General features: G+C 35.1%; 1 protein-coding gene across 11 annotated transcripts in view; it reads right to left on the reverse strand.

The window, feature by feature from the left end:
• MEF2C (myocyte enhancer factor 2C) overlaps positions 1-23,600 on the reverse strand; it is a 118,088-nt gene that overhangs the window by 16,789 nt on the left and 77,699 nt on the right. For 9 of the 11 annotated variants that reach the window (XM_021541583.3, XM_021541580.3, XM_021541577.3 and 6 more), the window contains 3 exons: positions 17,378-17,521; positions 10,501-10,687; positions 9,346-9,393 (listed from right to left, as the gene is read on the reverse strand). In XM_021541583.3, the coding sequence (XP_021397258.1) occupies positions 9,346-9,393; positions 10,501-10,687; positions 17,378-17,521 (379 nt within the window). Of the gene's footprint in view, positions 1-9,345; positions 9,394-10,500; positions 10,688-17,177; positions 17,316-17,377; positions 17,522-23,600 lie in introns of all 11 variants that reach the window. The other 2 variants (XM_077790535.1, XM_021541585.3) reach the window with 2 other exon arrangements.

Genomic DNA, 23,600 nt, shown 5'->3' on the forward strand with positions numbered 1-23,600 from the left:
AATAGAACATTTTAAAATTTACAGCATTTTTAATTCAACAAGTTTTCAGAAAACAAAATTCCTTGTATTGTTTGTGACACCAATTTGTAAGAGTAAAAATATTTTATGCAGTAAAGAATTTGTTTCTAGACAAGTTAGTGGAGCAGCACGTGTTATGAAATTCAGTGCCAGACTTTGTATTTGGACTAATGGCAGAATGTAAAGACAAATGCTTTTTGAGCACAGAACACTCCTCTTGGAAATGCTCTCACATTTTTCGTTTAGGCACAAGTGCCATTGACTGTTGAATGAATTCCATCCAAGTACAAACTACATGATTAATCCCTATAATTTCACTTTTAAAAAACTCAGAAAAGTTATTTTTATGCACTGATAGTTATCCAATCAAGAAGAATTATTAAAAAATTAATTTAATAATGAAAAGCTACATTTTTAACTGTCCTACAAATTCATGTAATACTGTCTTAAGCATCTTAATCTTAATTTTAAGATTTTAAGGATACTAGAAGGGCATGAGCTAAACCAGGACAGAACAGAGAGCAAAGTTTACTTCTCTCTTTTCATCCCCTATTATAACACCTGTACCTTTAAAGGAGTTTTGGTCATTGGTGGTGTTACAGGCGTTGTAAAGTGGCTACAATTCTTAATATTCTCAGAATTACAACAATAAATCTATATTGAACATTTAAGCCAGGAAACTTTCCACATATTAAGATAACATGAAGGAGAAAAGAGTAACTTTTTTTCTTATCTCTCAATATTCTTGAACATCATTTTAATAATTCACAGTCTTTAAATCTTGAAAATTTGGAAAATTTTAGGAATTTGATTTCTTGAACATCTGAAACTGTCATGTTCCTACTTGTTCCTTTTTTTTTTTTCTTTTTTGTGATTTCAAAGACTGAATGAAAAATCCTCTATGGTAGTCTGAAGAACTAAAGTGGAAGAAAGAAAAACAAGATATACAATTTGTATGTCCTTTATTTAATCTCTCATTTGTTTATTCTAGTGCTTTTTAATGACAATATGAGTTGCGAATTTACAAGATCCTTAGGAACCTGAGATTAATTTTAAGACAAAATGAATTTTCAAATATTGAAGGAGTTTTAATAAATACTAATACTCATTACATTTTTCCAATAAGTGTATGGTTTTACTTGTGAAAACTTTAATATTTCTTCCAAGATGCATACATACATTAGATTTCATGGAGGATTTCTACTTCTTATTTGGTTATACTGAATGCATATCTCATATATATGACATTTTGACTGATCACCAAGGCTCTCAAAAAGAAATTTAAATACAGAATTAATATATATAAGCAGAAAACTCACCTGTGCATCACACCTCATGCAAACACTTCACTGTTCAGTCAGGTGCATGGCAAGCTAACCTGATCACCAACACTGTGGTTATGTTTTATTGCTATAATAAGAGCTGTACTTAAATGTTTCTAAATTAGTACTTCTAGTAAGTATTTTCCCACTTTAGGAGTTCACACCTTAAAAAAAAAAAAAAAAAAAAAAAGGTAAAGCTGCCACCTGACTATTTGAATTAGCCTGTGGCTACCCACATAAGCAATGAGGAACCCTTCAGAATAATTTTCTCATTGCAATTAGTCTTCCCAGATGGCAGGCAGATATTTCAGCACATGGACTCTCTCCTTGCAACCCTTAGAAATAGGCGTGTATATCATAGACAATGAAGGGCTGTGGTAAGTTATCCACTTAGGGAAGGGGAAATGTGCTTTCTTCTTCAAGGATGATCATTATTATTCCTTATTTTCTTTTTTTTTTTTTTTTTAAACTCAGCAAATAAACAGAGTAGTAGATGATCCAAGTTAAGGTCCTGTTTGGTTTTTTTTTCAGTCTTGAACTACAATTACTATTGCCAGTATGCTTATAATATAATGTCCAATCATAGGATCTTGTTATCTGCTTTCATAATTATTTAGTGGCATCTCATATCAGGAATCTCAGATCACACAGCTTTCATGAAAAAAATATTGTCTTTCTGATAGCTGTACTTCTGATTGTATTGATTAATTTATTTCCATTTCCACAATTTTGTTCTAACACCTTTATCTATAGTTATGCTCTTTTCAGAATCCATATATTTCACATCATCTTGTTTTGATTGAAGCTTCAGCTAATCAAAACAGTGACTAATTTGAAACTATTGAGGAAAATCACTTAATTATACAGTAGTCTTCAGTTTTGTGTTTTATAAATATTACATGTTTGTAGTTTAAACACATGGGCACTCCACTATGAGCAACAGAAATATATTCTTTGTGTCACAGTTTTCTAAGGCCCAAACCTCAGGGATCAGAGAGTCATGGCTCTTCCATGTAAAACAGGTCTCCTGCCCCCACCACTGGTGTAGTATCAACTGCCATGAGGAGATAGCACATGCAAGGTCCCTGACCTAGCATGGTGCTTCCTCCTCATTCTCACTTGACATTTGCAAATGTTATGTCCATGTTCTGCACTAGGAATACACTAGTCTTCCACACTAATGTGTAGTCTAATAGGAGAGGTCAGTGCTTCTCCTATTAGTGATGAGGTGGATGTCTGAAACTTAGCTTGCATCACAGGTTTTCCAAAAAATCTTGTTTAAATCTCCAACTTACAGGCATAGCCCTGATCTCCTAGCATGTGAACAACTCATATGTGGCCTTTTCCTGAGATCTGAGATAATCATCTACCCTAAATATGCTTTCAGGACTTAACAATGCTCTTAGAAATACACTAGTTGACAAGACGCTCAATTCTAGTCCTGTTTATGTAAAAAATGAGAAGTTTTTTTTTTTTTTTTTAGTATGGGTTGTTTCAACATTGTGATAATTGAGAAAAAGAAAGCAACAACAGAATGTGACTTATGTCAAAGAGAAAACTATATAGCTGAAAAATATATTACTTTCTGAAGATATATAGGAGAAAAATACATTCCTGGGAAGAAGAGAGAACTTATCTCTTTTGACTGCCAGAAAGAGACCTTTGACAAATCATGACACAGAATCACACAATAGCTTGGGTTGGAAAAAAATGTAAAAATACCCAGCTCCAAGTTCCCTGGTAAGGACAGGGACACATTTTGCTAGAATTTACTCTAAACTCCATCCAAGGTGGCCTTAAGCACGTCCAGGGATGGGGCACTCACAGCTTCTCTGGGCAGCTTCTGCCAGAGCCTTACAATCCTTAGTCAATAATTCCTTCTGAATACCTAATCTAAATCTGTGTTGTTTCAGTTTGAAGCCATGACTCTTTTGTCAACCATCTGCTTTTAACAAATTATTTGTTGATGACAAATTATTTCCTTTCTGGGCTGTTTGAAATAAATTATCATTTTGAGGAAACTACTTTTCAATGAAATATATTTCAAGACAAGTATAATTCTAATTATAAAGAGGATGACTTATTTGAAAAGATACCTAACCCATCCCTGTCTCCTTTGGCTTCTGTTACTGGGAGACTGCTCCAGCTGTTATCACAGGAAAAATGACCTTGTAAGAGATTTGGAAAAGAAAGGGAATGATTGGATTCAATATCTTAAATGGTGGATCACATTGAAAGTTAAATGGCAGGCATCATGTTAACTTAATGCTCTCAGGAACTTCCATGTTGGCCTGAGGTCACAACTTCACGAGATTAAAAGTATTTCTTGTTTTCTTTTTCACAGCAAAGTCATTGCTCCAGTCCAGATCCAAGAGTCATCAGCTATCCCTTTCAGGACTCAGGACAGGCATGAAATACAGACATTTTCTAATTTGCAATGCCTTTTTCTATTTTCTGAATTTTAACATGAATATGTATTGCAGTGTGCAACAGAAGACAGTGTTGAGTCCTAGTGATCAAGAATGCATACAGAAAAAACAGTGAAATCCCTGTCTCATTTAAAGAAAGCATAAAATTCCCCCAGACTTCACTTGGAAAGGGATTTTATCTAAAGAAACAAATTAGTCTTGAGGAACATTTGAAACTTCTTGTAATAAAAGAAGTCATTCATTCCTGTCTTTAAGATCTCATTTATGAAGAACCAGTTTGTATGACTCACTTAATTGTTCATTACACGTGAACTCAGGGCTCTTTCCTTTTCAAATCTTTCAAGCTGTCTTTTTATAAATACAAATATTGAGACACTGTTATTAGACACAGAGAATAACTAAGTATATTACTAAGTGAACACTTACACAACTGGTGGAAGCCTAATAAAGGCCCAATTTTTACAGACTTTCATTGAAGTCTACTGAGAGTGGGCTTGCATGGATCTCTTCTTTGGTAAGAAGTCACATGAGTTAGCTGAAGACAGACACGCCCAACCTTTGTATATGACACCCACTGCAAGATTTTAGAATTTTTTTATATGAACAGCAGCATTTAGCCATTCAAGCTTATTCTCAAAGTTTCATTGATGTGACTCTCATGTGTTATTTGTTACTTGGAATTAGAGCTGGAAAGGCTTGTGTTGACTACCTACACAGATATGAAATTCAGTAGGTAGACTGTTTCCTTCATACTATTTATTATTCCTGTCAAACAAGTTTTAGTGTACTGCCTGCTTTGACAAAATCTCCTACCTGTAGGTACTTCCCTTAAAACAATGAAGAAAAAAATGTGTCTGTCTATCCATCTATCTATCTATCTATCTATCTATCTATCTATCTATCTATCTATTTCCCATCCATCCATCCATCCATCCATCCATCCATCCATCCATCCATCCATCCATCCATCTCTATGTATATGGATATATATTCTTATATGGAGAAAACCTTGGAAGAGGAACACTTAGAGGCATAATACAAATAGAAAATGAAAAACAGAGCAGTTATATTTTTAATTCCTTATCCCATTCCATGGTTTTAAGTCAACCTGCCAATATATAAATTCTAATTGTTTGGAATTGGCTCTATTGCATCACAAACTCTTTTATGAATGACTGTGTGTCCTTTCTTTTGTGCTGTGAGATTCCTTGGACAGGAACTATTGTTTACATTTGTGCCATATTTTACTCAATCTTTGGGCCAGAAGTCTGTGGATTATTGCACTTGTCAAGTAATAAGGGACAGACAACAACTTATCATGCTTTTGTGGCAAAGCCATTTCCTGTCTTACTAATAGGTTGTCCATAAAGTATGGTTTGAAAAATATTTCTCCAAGCTCATTTGTTTATTTAACATATTTCACACTTATAGTCCAAGAATTACTTCTCTTGACTATACAAAGCATGATTTCAGGGTAGAGTGAAGAATATTTATGTAACATTTCAATTTCTTTTAAAAAAAAATTGTTTGCTTATTTATATTTATAGTTACAAAAGTTTTTAATGCAGCTAGATGTTTTTGAAATCATTGCTTATTTTTGGTACTGCTGGTCAGCTTAATTGGGTAGATTGCACATCTTTTTACTAAACCACTCTTTGAGGATATATCATCCAGATTGCCTCTACTCTGAGGGAATATAAATTAAAAATTGCTGCTATTACACGTATTCCCATGTGGCTTGAAACACTGGTAGAGTACATTCACCCACAGTCAGTACACCACCCAGAAAAGGAAAGGAAAAAAGAATGAAAGCACAAGAAAATTATGATACTGGCTGGTACTTCAGGACCTCAGCCTTCAGAGGATGAGAAAGCATTGTTGGCCTGTGGCTAGTTTCCAGAAGGAAATGACTTGCTGCTGATTTATAGAAAAATACAGGATTTGGTTATCAAAAAAACAAGGGATAAATTTTTCAAAATGTAATGCTGATCTGTTCAGTTTCTAGTGCTTTTTAATAACAGGTTTAAAGATAGTTTGAAGACATCAGATTAAAAGACAGCAAGTGCTTAGTTCCTCTGACAGCATTTGTAGAGCTTTTTGTAGAACTGTTGAATAACTTTCTCCATTAGTTTAATATTAATGTCAAGATGGGGGGTAGAAATCAAATAGAGAAACAATCATATTACAGAAATAAGCAGTTGAAGTAGGTATATATTTTATTATATCCATAATGGATTTAATACTTGAGAAGGAAATTTTCCTTTGATTTTATTATTTATAGTTGTTTTAAGTCTATAGAAATGCTGTTGATTTAAATTGGCTCGTTCAATTAAAAGGAAAACTTTATTACAAAATACAGAATATCTTTCTTTGAAAGCCATACAAAAGGAAAAATAGAACCCAGTCTAAAAGTAGAACTCACTTTGAAAATCAAAAGTTCAAATACAGATGCAAAGAAAGACATCCCCCAATACGGTTCTATTTTAAAACTTTAAAACTATTAAATTTTTTTTTAGTTTTCTATCAAACTTTCAACATAAACAATGAATAAAAATTGAGTTCAGATAATTGACAGTACTAAAACTTCACAGACATTTATTTGTGCTCAAGTTACCTGTAAGTGGTTTTTTTAAAGACTACAGTCTGTTAAAATCAAAAGAACTTCACATACTCTACATGTAAACAGGTAGATATATCAGCCTTCATATTAGTCATGCAGTAAACTAAAATGGATTTAGAGCATGACTATTAGAGTCCAAAAAGTTCTTGTTGTGCCTTTCAATCAAAAGCCTATGTTTTGAGAGACTATTGCCAAAGATATTGCTGTATTTATAATTTAGCAAAAATACAAAATGTGAAGATCACTCCAATTTTGTTGGCAGCTGCTACTATCACATGATAGAAACCACTCAATCAGTGTTTGGCTGAGACAACAAATCTGAGACAACCTTGGTTTACCTTATAAATACCATACATGGTAGTTAGTTGTTTAATATAATAAAGAAGTAGTCAGCTTTCTAAGTTCTATTTATGTCTTGGGCCAACTCCCAAGGTAAATTGTGGATGATTCCAGGGTTATTACTTGAAATAATCTGAACCAATGAAAAAGCATACTTCTTAAAACACTGTCTTAAATAATAATTTTCCATTTCTGATATTGCAGTAATAACGCAATTTATTTTTCATGCAATTTATTGAAGTAGTGCAGAAACTGAGGTCTGGTGCTAGTAACAAAAAGTAGTTTCATTTTCTAGTGTTAGAAGTTAAATATTTTGAATATATGCTATTTTTTGACATTGTGGAAAAATGCAAATTCAGAAGGTTCTAATTTGTCCAGAAATATGAACCAAACATGATCATGCTACCAGCTTCTGAGATACCAAATAGAAGAAAATACACAAGTTTTTATTTCTTGTGAAATATGATGAATAAAGAGAACTTTTGATGTTTATTCTTCTTCACCTTAAAGAAAGATGGCTGTCCAAAATATCGCTGTTGTGGAATGATACAACTATGAAAGAGGATTCAAACTTATAGTGACCTTTCCATCTTTCTTCAGCCCTTTATCTAATACTTTATATTGTTCTGCTTTGAAGAGATTTAGAAAACATTTCTTTAACAACATTTAAAGCTTTTATTTTCTAATAAAGAACAAAGACTATACTGGTAATTAAATATTTATGATGTATTCTTAGCAATGTTCCTACTATATATAACTCTCAAATCAATTGCTTACTCCAAAATTGCATTGCTTGAGAGCTTAATGCAAATCCTTAATTTTTGTTTAAGAATAATTAAACCATTGTCTTCTTATGCTTATGTATGCTTCAAATATATTTAACACCCCCCCCCCCCCCCCCCAATATTTAGAAAGAATATAAATTTTCGGGTGGTGTAGTGATACACAGATTTTATTAAGAGCAAGGATTATTAACTGAAATGCACATGCAGATGAATTTTAATTTTAATATGACCCTGTTTTAAAAGAAAACACTGCCTTCTTTACTAATTGCTTTTCAGTGTGTATTTAAAGGAATGGGAGACTAATAATGAGGTGATGATATTTGTAAATGAGCCAGGAGAAGGAGCCCCTTAACAGAGCGATCAATTCCCATGCCAGTCTCACTGCTGTTGTTCCTGAAGTTCTGCTCAAGCTTAAAAGAAAGATGAAATGCAAACACTGCAGAATGAATATTACTTTAGCTCTGTTTCAGAGGTTAACAGAAGACAATGAACAAAACTATCATTTTCTGTCATGCTATTTTTTTGGGGTTTTTTTGGAGAACAAAGGAAACTGAAGTGAAGTTTCCATGGTCTGTCTTCTCTACTCCAAAATTAATACATAATGACTCCTCAAAGCTTTAGTATGTGTTTAAAGTGCCTTTCTGGTACAGTGTTGTGCAGCTCTAACTCTGCTGTGAGTGCATTGCACAAATATCTGTCACTCATATTTTCACATGTGTGAAAATAAAAGGAGAGTGGAGGTCCCTAATTCAGGCTGAGAAAAGACAAGGGAGAAAAACCCTAAATCATTATAACAAAAATAAGTGACTTCAACAGTATTGGAATTGCCATTTATATCAGCCTTGATTTATAGTGCACAAAATGGACCTTCCAACTATTTTTCCATACAATTCTCCCTGAGGGCAGTTTCCCCAGCAAAACATCATGCTTTACCAGTCAGTTGTTTTCTGTGTACATATGTGTTTACTTCTCAAACTGCAAAATTAATTTTGCCATTGTCTTTTGTAATCTGTCTTTGTCATGTCTTTTGTAATCTGTCTTTGTCATAATGCAACATTGCTGATATTGCTAACAAATCACTGAGTTTACTGAGCAAAGGGGACTACTCTGACAACATTGCTTCAATACCACAGACCTCAGGAAGTACAGCTCTTGGTAATTCTAAGGGAGCAGGACTAAATGGCTTATCTTTTTCTCTACCTGGGTATTTTGAAATTTCTTTACCTGCTGTGTATCAAGCAGTTAAGCAAATACATATGACAAAGCTGAAGGTAATTACTAATTATTTAAGTAAATGCTAAGAGATTTTGCTGACTAGCAATGGTCTTTACAGCAGGGTTTTTACTGTGCATAAACACAATTTACACACAGTACATTGAAGTACAATGAGCAACTCACTATTAAAATCTTTATTCAAGCTTAAATTAATAGAATGAAGCCCCAGTTCCACTCAAATCAATTTAAAACCTTCCCAGGATGCAAAAAGGATCAAGGTTTCTCACACTGACTCCACCAGGAGTTTTTCTTGAACAAGGCAAAGCAATGCACCCAAAAGTTTTTATGGAAAGGCTAATGTGAAGTAAACCAGACATTTGTTTCTGTGGAATGTGTTGAGGTGTAAGATTTTTGATGCTGCTGGAAAACAAGTCTCTTTCTACTAATAGGAGAAGCAGAAATATCAATGAATGCTCCACAACCCAGCTGAGGGAATTAAAAAAATGCTAATGGATTTTTACTATCCCCTCTCCAAAAGGGAGCTATTTTAGAACTCAGCTTTTGAGGTAAGTAGTTTTTTTACTTGGAAAAATAAATATAAATTCTCCTCTCTTTACCTGCACTGGTGCCTGCACCGGTTGTGAGGTCCCCACCCATCAGGCCACCTAGGAGGTTTGAAATGAAATGTAAATAAGCACAATAAATTGTAACACTCAAACATTCAAAATATTTTCTCTACCTTCAATCAGCCTGCTGTAGTACCCATCATTTCTTTCCTCTGGCTTCAACATGCAGTCGAGTCAGACCCATAATTATAAAATAATGATATTTAACGTTACCTGTAAAAGACACTTGCCTTTCAAGGACAAACAAAATATGGAGTACCCATAATTTCCTTATTTTAGTTTCATGCTTCCACAGCATAAGAAAAATTATGTTTGAAAGTTATGTATAGTAGTCTTTCATTTGAAAACTATCTTTAGTTGAATGCTAGTCAGAAAAGTGAAGGATTGGGAGGAAGAGGCTGAGGATTCTTGGAGAAGAATGTAACTCAGAATAAATACATATACATAGTTTTTAATTTCCTCAGCTTTGCACAGACATTCGCACTAAGGATTTTTGAAACTTCTCTTTGCACTTGGAAGCCTCAAATGATTCTTTGAATCTGGTGCACTTAAAGATCTTGATGTTGCTGGAGGCAGACAGATTGAAACAACCTAATCCCCACTTACCCTAATCATAGATAAGCTCTAGTCATCACCAGAACAAAACACAAACCCTTGCTATGTATAGCACTGAAGTATAGAGCACAACTAACATTAACCCACCAAGGAACTTGTGAATGAATCAATAAAAATAAATTCTGCATTTAGCATGTAGACTGATCATTTGAGTAATGAGTGTTCTAATTTAATGCTTCAATTTTTTTTTACATTGGCTACATTTTCTCCTGTGCTTTATGTTATAATGAGTACTTGCATGAATTAAGTAGATAAGCTGCCTTTTTATGAAAAAGCATCTTGTCTGCCCTTCTATCCTTTATTGACTTCACGGATTTCCTTCAATCTTAGTCAATATTCAGTATGCAGGGTTTTTTAAAATTTTGTATTTTATTTTTTGTGTCTTGATTTTTCAACATAGCAATTTTGGACAAGCTCTTATGACTGTTAAAAATAGAGTTCCTTTTTCTTGGAGTACAATTTAAAGTGACCCAAGGCATGCAAGTAGCTGATAGGAGAGCATTTGAAGGAATGGGATTAAACAGAGCCTACCTGTGTTACCTGCACTTGGAGGCCGATGTGTCACACCAGGGGACATGTTATTCCTTTGCAAAGAAGGATGAGCCAGTGGTAAAAGGTTGGGGTTTCCCAGCGAGCTGACTGGGTTACTGTATACCAGACTGTTGTGGTTGGACACTGGGATAGAAACTGGCATCTCAAAGTTTGGTGGTGGAACAGCCTGTACAAGTAAAAAAGGAAAACAGATACAAGAATAGTACAAAACTGAAACAGCCTTTAAGTACCATTACTCTATATTTAGTTCAAATATTTTGTACTTGATGGGTAAAATATTTGTGCTTGCCCCTTTCCCCTAAGACTCAAGAGAAGAGTATCAAAATAATTACCAAGGCTTTTAAATATGATTTTTCAAATAATGATTCCATCTTCCTTTTAGGCAGCTTGCACATTTATTCTGTAAGACCTGGAAAGATTTTTTCCATCTTTTCTATTTTTTACTTGTTTAAAACAAACCTCTGCCTAATGCAGCACAATCTTCTATTTCTTTCATTCTTTGAAGTCCTATTGTTCACTTGTCACCTTAATCTAGTGTCATAGATTACTGCAAGATAAAGGTTACATAACAATGGTAACTTCATTATATGGAAAAAAAAATTGTAAGAGATATAATGCAAAAGGGAAGGCCTTAATTTCAGCTTGTGTCTCTTTAGCACCAGAATTATCCCAAGTCACATAAAAGACACCAATAGAGTAAATCACTTTTTAAATGAGTTTCTATCTTAGCTTGGAAGGGCTTAAAAAAAGTAAAGTTCTCCTCAGGGACAGCTAACAAATACAAGAATATTAGATACACACTAGTCTTTGTGGGCTGTTTTTTGGGAGATGGAAGTGGTGTTCAGTGATACCTTTTCAATATGAAATACCTAAAGGCAAGATCTTCTGAGTTACTTCCCTTTGCAAGAATGCTTTTAAAATAAAAAAAACAATGCAAATAATGTACCACACTAACAGAGCTTGAGAGGAGATGTATATCTCATTATGCTTTTAGGAAGCTCAGTTCAGGTTTCCTTGGCTGGTTGTGACTGTTGGTTGTGGTTTCTTGGGTAGCAGTTGCTTGAATTTCCATAAAAATTATGACTACATTAAAAATCCATATTTAATTTATTTGTTTTTAAAATTATTTTCTTGCCTTTTTTATTAGAAAAACCTTTTCAGAATTACCAGACAGCATTTTAGATATTCAATATGTGAATACAGACCAAGTACCCCTCAATTTGCAAGTTTTCTAACATTTATAATCTTATGAGCTTCAAGAGCTTAAACATGTCAAAAAAATTCTTTAAAGTAGACTGGTAACATATTCCAAGGGAGGAAATCAAAGGTTTTAATTTTATTGTTGGTAGCTGATAGTATTGGTATATCTTCAAGAACCTAGGAGGAGAACTGGACATATCAATTGCTAGTCAGGCAACTGAGGCACCCTGACATGCCACCTGTATCTCTTCTCTGGCTGGAGCTGTGGGCTATGACATCTGTATTACAGCACTGTCATCAAATTACAGTTATCCCTTAAGGTTGGTTTTTTTTTTTTTTATCTTTCTTGGTTCTCTCCAGGGACAGAGAATATATTACTCTAAATATAGAGGAATTATTTTGCCTAACCACCAAAACAAAGAGCAAGATTTTCAGGGTATGACATTAAGGACATTTTATACAAATGCCTTTTAATTATTTTGAAGTGTTAATTTTAGCTCTGATACCCTCTCGTTTTTTGGAGAGATGGCCATAGCAATAGTAGTTGAGTAGCTGGACCTGCTGGCATTGCTCCCCATCCTAAGGGCGCAAGGGAATTTACTTCCTTTTGCTGAGAAGCTGAAATGCACTCCAAGGGCTGTATTTTTCATAAAGCTGATTGATTCAAGGAGGGGTAGGAAAGGAAGGTGAGGTGATTTGGGAATCCACATGTTCCACATCTAATCTACAGATGTAAGAATCTATATGTAATCTGCAGCCTTATGACTCAGGTCTAAGATCCTTGGAAATAGAGTCACATAGCATAATCTGAAACATTTTATCAGCTTGAAGGTATGTTTTGAAGCAAGTAATTCTTTATATTGGCTACAGAAGGACCTAAAATGTTCCTAAATCCCACGTTAGTCAGAAGTACAGGACTGTGGAACTTGAAGTCAGTGTTTGAGCTCTCCATGTTTCAGTCCCAATTACAGCCTGATGTGAGACACGAATAAGCCAATATGGAGTTTCTGATTATTGCAACATCCAGGGCTGTGATGGAATTCTCTCTGCCTGGTGGCTTTGAGCCCATGGACCAACCAGTCTATGTTGCACTGACTGTCACTGACAAGGTAGTACTTTGTGTGAGGTTTTTGTCACCCTATGTCACAAGACCTATGAAGTCTGCCTTCTGAGACTGGGTAGAGACTGTTATTGATTGCCTCTATTTTCTTAATATATTTTCCTAATCTAAATTTCTGTTAGCTAAACTTAAACACCTGTATAAACGCAAAACTGAAAATCATGCCAGAATTTTAAAAGCTTGTTTACTTTAACCACTATGCTCTTCCTTCCATGTACAAACCAAACTGTTCAAGATTCTTATTTTTCTACATTTGTACAGCACTAAAGAGCTCAAATCTTGGTACCTTTTTGGGTTGCCAGCCTCCCTAGTCATGTGAAACTGTTACTTTTCATTTTGTAATTTAAAAATACTTTTTTAAAATAGCTGAATTATTTGTTTAATTTCTGTATGAATGGTCTAGTTTTTGTCATTTTGCCTACTATCTGGATTAACTTACATCTTTTAACAGAGCACTTCATAGGCAATTTTATTAGACCAACGTTAGTTTACTCTCTGCTTTTCAGCACAATATACTATATCTCAAATACAGTAGTTTGTATTTCTTCTTTTCCACAGTCAAAACTGAGAGAGAGAAGTTTGACTGGGTAAACATCAGTATTAAACACTACATCTCTAGGTACAGTTTCCTCTGTCTAACTTTATTAAAGTGTTACACATTCCTCACCAAGAACTGCAGATTCCTTAGTCATTCCTGGTGGTGAGCCATGGGTTGTATTGATTCCATCTCAGCCTGATGGACGTTAAAGCTTCTGATGCACTTGTGTAATATCTATATTAGTAGGAACTAGGGAGGAACTGAGGCCATCTGCGCCACAGAGCAGTTCATGTCCATACTATTAAGCTTTCTCAGCCTTAAAAAATCATGACTACATGTAGACTGACAATTGGAAATTGTTCCTGGCCTGGACTAACAAACAAAATTAGGAAAACGTCAATGTGAATGTAATTTGGCATCAAAAGATATCAAAAGCCTGATGGGGACTGTTCAAAGAATTCACCTCAGAAATAAGAACACTTCATGCTGCTTTAGTGTGTTTTTTTTTTTTTTTTTTTGTTTTGCTTTTTTTGCTAATTCCAATATAGACAAAGTCTATACTGTCATGTGTATAAAGTTTGTCACATTTTGCCTATTTTTTCCCCTTCCTTTGTCTTTCTCCTTTGGACACTATTGTCAAAGAGGGCAGATGGCTCACCAGAGATGATACTGCCAGTGTACAGCACACAGTGTTAGATGGTCACTCCACAAGCTGTGGTACATGATGCCAAAAATGTGTTGGGCACTCAACCCCCTTGGAATTTATGGGCCAAATATTCTGTGTTAAGTATTGGATTTATGTCTCCCATGCTCAGCCAGGACTTCATTTCTTTAGAGACAGAGATACTTATAGCTTCCTTATTGTGAGCTATTTCTATCTCCTCTGCTTTCATCATTCTTATGAAATTTACAAATAAGTGTCTAATTATTATCAGATGATTTAGGACAATATGAATACTTATCCCCAGAAAATTATCTGACGAAACATTTGGCTTAGCTGTTAGGAGCAAAAGCCAATGCTGTTTTCATTTGGCAACAACATTTTTATGTTACAGAACCAGGCAGAGGCAATGCATTGTTTTATATATTTTGTAAGTAGTGATTTAGAGACTTGACTCAATGACTTTATTCTTAATTTTGTTTTCTTCTCTCCCCAGTTTTCTTGGCTACCTTTGATGATCACAAGTAAATGAATACATCTTCCTTGACTTAGTTATTCTGCATTGCCCAGTTAAGGATATTACTTTATACATTCCATATTATTTATATATAAAACTAGATAGTTACAAATTGCCATTATGCATAAGTTGTGATCTCTGTCTTGCCCATTACATCTCAGCTTATGCCAAGAGAAGTTCCTGTTGCATTAGCAGTGAATATGTATTGGTTCTTCCTATTGTGGTAAGGAGCTTGATGTAGGACAGAGGCCCTGAGCTCAGCTTGTGATGTATTCAGAGAATGGCTATTCTGTCTTATATGAAAAAATGCTAAAATTTTGCTGTTCTGTATCTCTGAAATGTCTCTGAAGTAATTTCACAAAAAGATTAATAGACTGCACCTCATAACCTCCTGAAATGTAGGAAGTTATACCCCAAATCACCAATTAATTCCTGAAGCAGGACTATATTTGACGTCAAAAAGTTATATTTAATGAAAGCAACTGGAAGAAAATTCCATTAATTTTGGGAAAACAAAACTCATATACCATGCTCAGATTAACTGTCTGTTTTTCAAATCTTATATATTTCCTCAGTTTACAGAAAAGACAATTTTTTCCCAAATACTTATGGAGGTAAATAAAGAGATAGAAATCACTACTACAGGAATGAAGTTTTTTTTCCAAGGATTTTTTTAATGTCTTAAAATTTCAGATGATTATAACATGACCTGTTTTGTTAGGAAAGAAAAGAAACAGGTAGCATGAGATTAACAGATGTTCTGAAGGATTACTCCAAATATATTTTTAAGGCAGAAGAGTAGCTTGAAAATTCCGTCAGTTTGATTTGAAAAAGCCAAAAGTCATCCTTGAAAGAGAAACAGCATGAAAGAATGACAATCGGTGAGATTTTGATGTGAAAAAGGGTTAAGCAGTCTGGCTTAAAACAGACTCCCTAAATACTGCAGTCATCATTTGTCAAGCTGAGTTGCATCCTGAAAAACCAAATTAATAGTGACAGCTTTAGAGCTTTTTTGTTCTGAGAAAAACAGCTTTCCAAAAGAAGCAAATAAAAAGGGAGGCAAAAAATGTGGATATATCTGTATTCCTCCCTGATATTCTACATACATGTTGAGCACCCTTAACCAGTTATTTTAAATATTGCTTTATCAAATTTGATGTTTTCTAGTCTCTGGGAAAGTATTATTTAATGTCCTTATAGTTTTTCCAAAATATTTTTGGCCTGATGTAAGAACTTCTTCAAATTTTAATTTTAATCTTGAGTGAAAAATCCTTCTGCTGAGACTTAATGGAAAGAACACTTTGAGTGCTTGAGACAGAATCTGACCCTCCTTAAGAATTATCCTCATAGTTGTCAGATTTTGTATGTGCAATTGACTAACACTGTACAGAAGACACTGTGCATTCTGGGCATCCAGACAATATTTTTGGTAGGTAACCATGCAACCTTTGAATGGGAATGACAAATGAACACCTACAAATCATCTCTTATTCTTGTCTTTTAGAAATAAGAAGTTACCTATGCAAATTCAAATGCTTCTTTGGATCTGAGCAAATATTTGGTTTCCTACTTTGTTTTCCACAGACACTTGGAAAACCAATCAAATATAACCTTCAAACCTCTATTTTTTTTTTTTTTTGGTGTGTTTACAAATTTACTATTTGCTATTTACTATTTACTATTAAACATAATGACAAATAATTCATCTTTTGTATGTCTCGTGCAAAACAAATAGGACATGCAGAGTTATTTCTCTTAGATATCTGGCAAGGCATATGACTGATTGTTAGAAATTTTGACTTGGTTAAAGCAAAATTTAGCTCATGTTAAACCATTAAAGTAATGCTGATGACGTCAAAGTAAATTCTCTGATAAAGCTGTACAATCACCCCAACACACAAACATGTCTGAGACCTGCCATTAGGTTCTCATGCAGTCTGTTTCTCTGCAGTGAGCAAGTAGCTGTAACCCTTCAGTGCTGCAACTGAATTTAGCAGAGACAACGGAGAATTGAAGTAACACACACTAAAAACACTAATTACTATATATACAGCAATCTCAGTTCTACATTGCTTTTTCTATATCACAACAGAAAGTATTCTGTCAATTTGTTAGCCAGTCCACAAAGAAAGATTTCCGCTGTTATTTTCTTAAGTATAATTTGGGCAAGTGGTGTGGTAAAACACTTCTGAAAATCAAGTGAATATAGTTCATATATATATATATATATATACATATATATATATATATATATATATTTCACTTCCTTCTGTAGGTTTCATCCATAAGAGGCTTTGTTTGTGTGTTAGAGTCAGAGACTTGAAAGAAAAATATGCTGTGTAAAATTTTGTCACCACAGTGTTTACTTATATATTTGGCTATTAAAGCCTCTTTCTAGCTGAATTTATTTCCTTAAGAAGCCACAACTGAAAGGGTTATGGTTTGTTACTGCAGCAGTTATTCTGTGTAAAATTTTGTCACCACAGTGTTTAGTTATATATTTGGCTATTAAAGCCTCTTTCTCGCTGAATTTATTTCCTTAAGAAGCCAGAACTGAAAGGGTTATGGTTTGTTACTGCAGCAGTTATCAGCAGACAGCCATCTAACCTTTGGTACTTACAGGTATTTTATGGCTCTTGATCATATTATCAAATTCTTCATTAATTTTTTTGTATTTTTCTTCAGTGCGTGGGGTGAGAGCATAAGAGGAGTCAGGATCAGGGCTTTCACAAGCTTTGTTTTCTTTCTTGTGCAATGCCTGCCAGATTCAGAGAAATATCAGAAAGTAAAAAAATATGAAAAGGAGCTCAGAGTACTTACACATAATCTTTGCCTGCTGATCATTAGATCAATATCTTCATTAAGTTTTCTGTACTTGTCCTCAGACTCAGGGCTGTGACCTACTGAATCATCTGCATCAGGGTCTGGACTGTCACAGCCATTAAGTCCTTTCTTTCTCAATGTCTGAAATACATAATTTGGGAAGTTCAATCCTTGACATGGGCTGCAAGAAAGACAGTGTTAAAGACACACAGACTACTCATCATAGAAAAGTGTATAATTTTGCTTTAAGGAAAGAAAGTGACTAATGATCCACCACACTGATGTGTAGTTTCTGACTATGAGGACCATACAAGACCTCTTTGTTCTGAAGCTGGTAGCAATCAATAAGGAATGAATCTGGCAACTAACAAAAAGTTAGTGCCTATGCTAGTATCTCCCCTGCCTCATGATTCCCATATCCCACAGCATTAAGGGTTTAAGTTAAACACAGAATGAAATTTATTTTAAGATAAAACAAAATTAAAATATTTATCCATACTGTTTACAGTGGAAAACACCACTTCTTTCCTTTTAAGGAAGATGTAGGAGGAACAAATGGAAAAAGAATTGAACCTGCAACAAGTTTAGGAGTATATTTCTTCACAGATGAAGAATAATTACCCAAATTGAATTATTGAATTCAAGGACTTTAGGAATGTTGTTCCTAAGTGTCTGCTTGTGACAGGACAAGAGGAAGGACAGAGTTGATGATATGGCTATGAAATAACAATTAAGAGCTTCTAGACATGATGTTTACTTTTTATTGACTACACTTAGAGTGCTGCAAATGCACAGGGCTGAAGCTTAATGCACAGGAAAAAGTACTGCTAAAACAGATACTTAGAGAAAAGTCAAAATGAAAGAATTTCACATTCAGCTATTCAAATACACACAACCATGATTATCATCACTAAGATAGGAGAGTTGAAAAATCTTAAATTTTCAGAATTGAATCAGTAGCTTGCAATTCAGAACAGTTGTCTGGCTTCAAAAAGGTTTTAACTGATCTACCTTTACAGAATACCAAAGAACAGCTGTAAGCTATATTAAGGTAAAAAAATATGAGAAGAAAATGTGGACTGCTCAAGTACAAGCAATATTACATAAAGAAAATTTATTAACAATTTCTCATATTTAGCTTCAAGAATGAGTCACTCAAAAACTCTTCAAAGTCTACAAACTTTCAAAGTTACCTTGCAGTCCCTTCTGTGTTGAAATCTGGCTAAGCAATCTCAATTACAATGAAAATATAATATTTTTCTGTTAATAAGTGGCTAATGTGTGCTCTTTGCCAGTGTGGGATACTCTGGTATCTTTATGCCTTCTCAAAATGGTTGTATATCTGCTTTGTGTTCCTTCAGAAATAGTACATGTCATAACTATTTTTTTTAATGATAATGTTCAGCTTACTACTGTTACTACCCTTAAATATTATAATATCATGCCTTGTTCTCATACTATGGAAAACCCCCTGAACCTTCTATTTTCATCGACTAAGCAAAGTGATGGAGATCTGCTCTATGAGATCTGAGGTTTCCAATCTCACATTGCAGACCTCTGAAAGACTTAGGCATTTATGAAAGGTCGGCTCAGTGTACATCTTTCTTTTCAAACTTCATATCTATAAAGACTTCAAGTGAAATGCATCAGCTACTTCCTTAACACCAACAAAATTATCATCCATTGGAATAAAAACTTGAGATGCTAAAACAACCTGAATGATTCCGCGCGCCTTTTTCCATTCTCCACGCTCTTTCATCTTTTAAATGTTAAATGTTCAGTTAGCAGAAGAGGCATAATCATACATGATACCTACTGCTAGCAGCTTGAAAAAACCCAATTAGCAAGAGGGTTTTGCAATTAGCTGCTGTTTAATAGATTTAATAGACACAGCAAGATATAGTACAAGCAAAATGTCTCATTGCAATCTCAACTAACATTCTTCTCTTCACATAAGCACAAAACAGTTTTTCTCTGAATTCTCTGTTTCAAGCTTAGGTCGAGCTGTCCAGACATAAAGCCAAGATCAGCACACTCTGAACCATTTCCAGAGCTCATATGATACACTGCTGATTCCTATGGAGTCCCTGAGAACTGATGTGGATGTGAGCTGGACTAAATGGCTTTCTCAGCTTCAGGCTTTGAGATGACAGACAAAAAGAAATATGAAAAGAGAAGAACCAGAGGAATGCTTTGTAGCCTCTTTGAATCTTTTCCTCTCCCATCATTCACAAATCCTTGTCTGCTGCATTCACAAGACTGCGTCTGTGAGAAGCAGATGCATCTTGCCCTCAGCATACTCACAACGCCCTGAAGTTCTGCAAATGATTACTTAGGACTCAGCTGAAACAGTTGCAACTGTGGTTTGTAGAGGTTTGGGGATGCAGTGCACCTTTCAGATGCTCAGAAGAGGAAAGGCAATGTGAGCCAACATATGTCTTGCAACAGTCTCCAAAAAGACCGGATTCCCTCCCATCATAGAAGTATTTTTACTAGATATTTCTTTTTACATTATTTTCATACCGTTAGAAAGCAGGTTGCTTGCCACACTAGGCAGAGAAAAAGCAATCTCTATTTTCACCACAAAAGCCAAGGATGAAATGTAATAAATTGTGCCAATATTCTACCCAAAATTAACTTTAGCCCTAAAGAGAAGAGGCAAACCTTTCCCTTGCAAAAACATTCAGTGTCGTGTTTTTGGCTGGTACCTTGGCTGATGGTGCAACTAAAGCTCAGTAATGCAGACCACTTGCTCCCTGCCTATCACACCTCAAAAAAATTCAAGTCAAATCAAACAAATACAGGCATAAACCCTTAACCCCCACCTAGAAAACACTACACAAATCCCAAACAAAAACAAGAATGCATTTCAATGAGGTGGGTTAAGGCTAGGCAACAGGAATCTCTACATAATATTTCAACTAAAAGGCACAGCTCCTAGCTTTGTGAGTGCTGGAACTAATGCCTAGTTCTCTGTGAATTTTATTTTGGGGTAAAGTGCAATATGAAGAGAAGGTCTCTTGTGGCAGGGTCTCTGGGGATTTCTCTTCTCAGTACCCATCCTTCTGCTGAACCTTTGCTGCTTCTGTTTGTCACAACTCAGGCTGAACTGCTGCCTTCAGCTGAGAGTCCTTCTGGGAGTAATTTCTGGTTCTCTTTTCTCGCATAAGAATATACAATTTTCCTGAAACTTGTTGGAATTTCAGTGCCTTGGAGATCCCTCCCTTTGTACTAAATGAGTAAAAAATAAAGTTGTAAGGGAAAAGAACAGATTGATAGATTACACAGGAACACACACGCTAACACCAAAGGAGAGTAGGCTGAAAGTGACATGCTTAAACTCCGTAATAAGGAAATGAGTTGTATCAAGGGCAGAAATAATGACCCGGAACATATTAGGATTATCTCTGGCTCCTCAACATGCAGGCTACAGTTTTCCCTATCTTATTGCCTTATTCGTTATTTTACTCTCCTCCATGTCATTAACTATCACATTAAACCTCTCTTTTTTTCCCTTCATTTTTTCCATTATTGGTGTGCTTTGACACAGCATAAGTTTGTACTGCACAAATAAAAGTGATGCTGACCAGTGTCAAACTGATTAACACTTTTTCACAAGCTCTCTGGACTTTGTGTCAACATTTCCTCCTCTCCTTTATGTGGTGGTCATCTCTTGAAAGAAGTTGGTTCTGGAGTCTTTGACCCAGTCTTACAGTCATTTAGAAGCAATTTTTCTTATGATGTTGAGTTGTCATATATTCTTACAAACCCTGCAACAGACCTATCATATCCTCCTGGAGATTAGCTAGCTTCCGAAGATTTCAGGACTATTCTGAGAGTTTTTAAAAGCATAAAATAACACAATTATATAGTGCATAGCACTCTAGAGAACCCTAAGCCAGATTTCAGTTATTTTAAAGAAAATAAGCTATTTTTCAACTACGGAAGCTCCACTTCTTCCAAGCAATTAAACAAGTAATTATATTGGACTCCAATAACCTGAAATCAGCCAAGGCATATGAAAAACAAAATGCTTAAATGAAAGCAACCTTTGGCTGAAATCTGCTGTGCCAGCAATTAGCCTAAATCCTACTCTGTAAATCTCAGAGGAGAAGTGCTAACTTTGTGACATGCTGACTGCTGCAAAATGAAGTATAAACAACTATTTGCTTTCATTTAATGCAAAACTTATCATCATAATGGAAGCTCAAAAGAAAATATGGCAGTAACACCCACAACTGATTTTATGAAGGCAATGAAAATCATTGTAATTTTGAAGACTTTTGAAGACTAAAAGCCTTTCATTTTCCTAATCTAGCCTCCGTTTCTATAGTTTTGTCATCCAGATATTTTTTGGGTCTTTTTTAGCATTTCTTTAACAGAAGGAGTGGAGAAGGTTAGAAATTATTTTAATTTTTTTTCCGTCTTGTCATTTAGTTTGTTCATCTTTCTTTTTAATTGGTTTATCTGCTGTGGAACTGTAGCAGCAGCTCTTTGACCACAGAGAGAAACACAATTTTCCTAGGCATTATTCTGGGAAAAGTCTGTGAGAAGATAAAAGAATGAGAAACAGTTCTTAACTTACTACACCTAGTATTTTAAACATGTAAAATATATTATAGAAATTTGTTCACAATAGAATAGTTTCTTACCAATAGTAATAGTATTTAAATTAGAGGACCAATTAGTTCCAACTAATTAATAGCAATCTAAAAACCAATAAGTTCCTTAATAAATAATTATCAACCTTCTATAAATATAGAAAATCTATATCACTTATAACCCAGTCCTGGCCTGTTGCAATGACATGGAGCTGCTTCTCATAGCATTCCAGGGCTTGGAAATAGTATAGTATAGGTTCCAAATTAAAGACTAGGTCAGTTGATGAGGTTCCCAAAAGATTCAGACCTGCCCAATATGTTCCTTTTTTGATATCGTCTGCAACAAAGACCTAACAAGGTTAGGTTAACCACTATCTTCATTTGTGTGGTGAAAACTGTGATCTCACTGGGTCTTCTTCTGTAATAAAATTTTACAGTATGGAAAAATTCGGAATTAAAAGTCCACTTCTAAAAATTTCCATATCTTTTGTGTTGTCTAGAAACCACCACAATGATCTTTAACTGACAAACCCACTAGTGCCAATCAGCTGACTTGCAATTTAGTAAATTGTATTTTGCTGTCAGAAAAAAACCTTCAAGTGCCCTCCATTTTCACTAGCACTTTCTTTCCTGTATCTGGATGGAAAAAATTTTTTAGCCACCAATTATAAATGTTTTTGTCTCTTTTCTTTTTACTGGAGCAACATATTTACATGTTAAGGCAGAAAATAGACAACTTCAAAGGAATTATAGGCTGCAGTGTTCAACTGCATTAGCATTTATAGTCATTCTATGACTCCAAAGAACCTCTCCTCTCCTCTCCTCTCCTCTCCTCTCCTCTCCTCTCCTCTCCTCTCCTCTCCTCTCCTCTCCTCTCCTCTCCTCTCCTCTCCTCTCCTCTCCTCTCCTCTCCTCTCCTCTCCTCTCCTCTCCTCTCCTCTCCTCTCCTCTCCTCTCCTCTCCTCTCCTCTCCTCTCCTCTCCTCTCCTCTCCTCTCCTCTCCTCTCCTCTCCTCTCCTCTCCTCTCCTCTCCTCTCCTCTCCTCTCCTCTCCTCTCCTCTCCTCTCCTCTCCTCTCCTCTCCTCTCCTCTCCTCTCCTCTCCTCTCCTCTCCTCTCCTCCCCTCCTCTCCTCTCCTCTCCTCTCCTCTCCTCTCCTCTCCTCTCCTCTCCTCTCCTCTCCTCTCCTCTCCTCTCCTCTCCTCTCCTCTCCTCTCCTCTCCTCTCCTCTCCTCTCCTCTTACATGTAACCAATGTCTCAAATTTTATTCTTCATTAATGCAAACTTCTTAAAATTTTACATTTAATAATGGACATAAGCCAGTATGCTGGTACTACTGTACGTTAATTGTATATTTAGGAGAATGCATAAAACATTATTACAGTTACATTATCTAACAAACTCCATGCACGCAAAAATGTTTAGCAGTAATACAGGAAAATTGAATATTTTTTACCTCTTTTTCAAAAATCATAAAATGCTTTTATGGTTTGTACTCCTTTTGAAACAAACTATAGAGCTTATATAAAGCTGAACTTCTATAACCCCATGCTAGTCTTTTCTATACTACTTTACTGAAGTTTCAAATAAAAAAATTCAATTGTCTGGTACCGTAAGTCT

Source organism: Lonchura striata, chromosome Z, assembly GCF_046129695.1.
Source record: "Lonchura striata isolate bLonStr1 chromosome Z, bLonStr1.mat, whole genome shotgun sequence".
Lineage (NCBI taxonomy): Eukaryota > Metazoa > Chordata > Aves > Passeriformes > Estrildidae > Lonchura > Lonchura striata.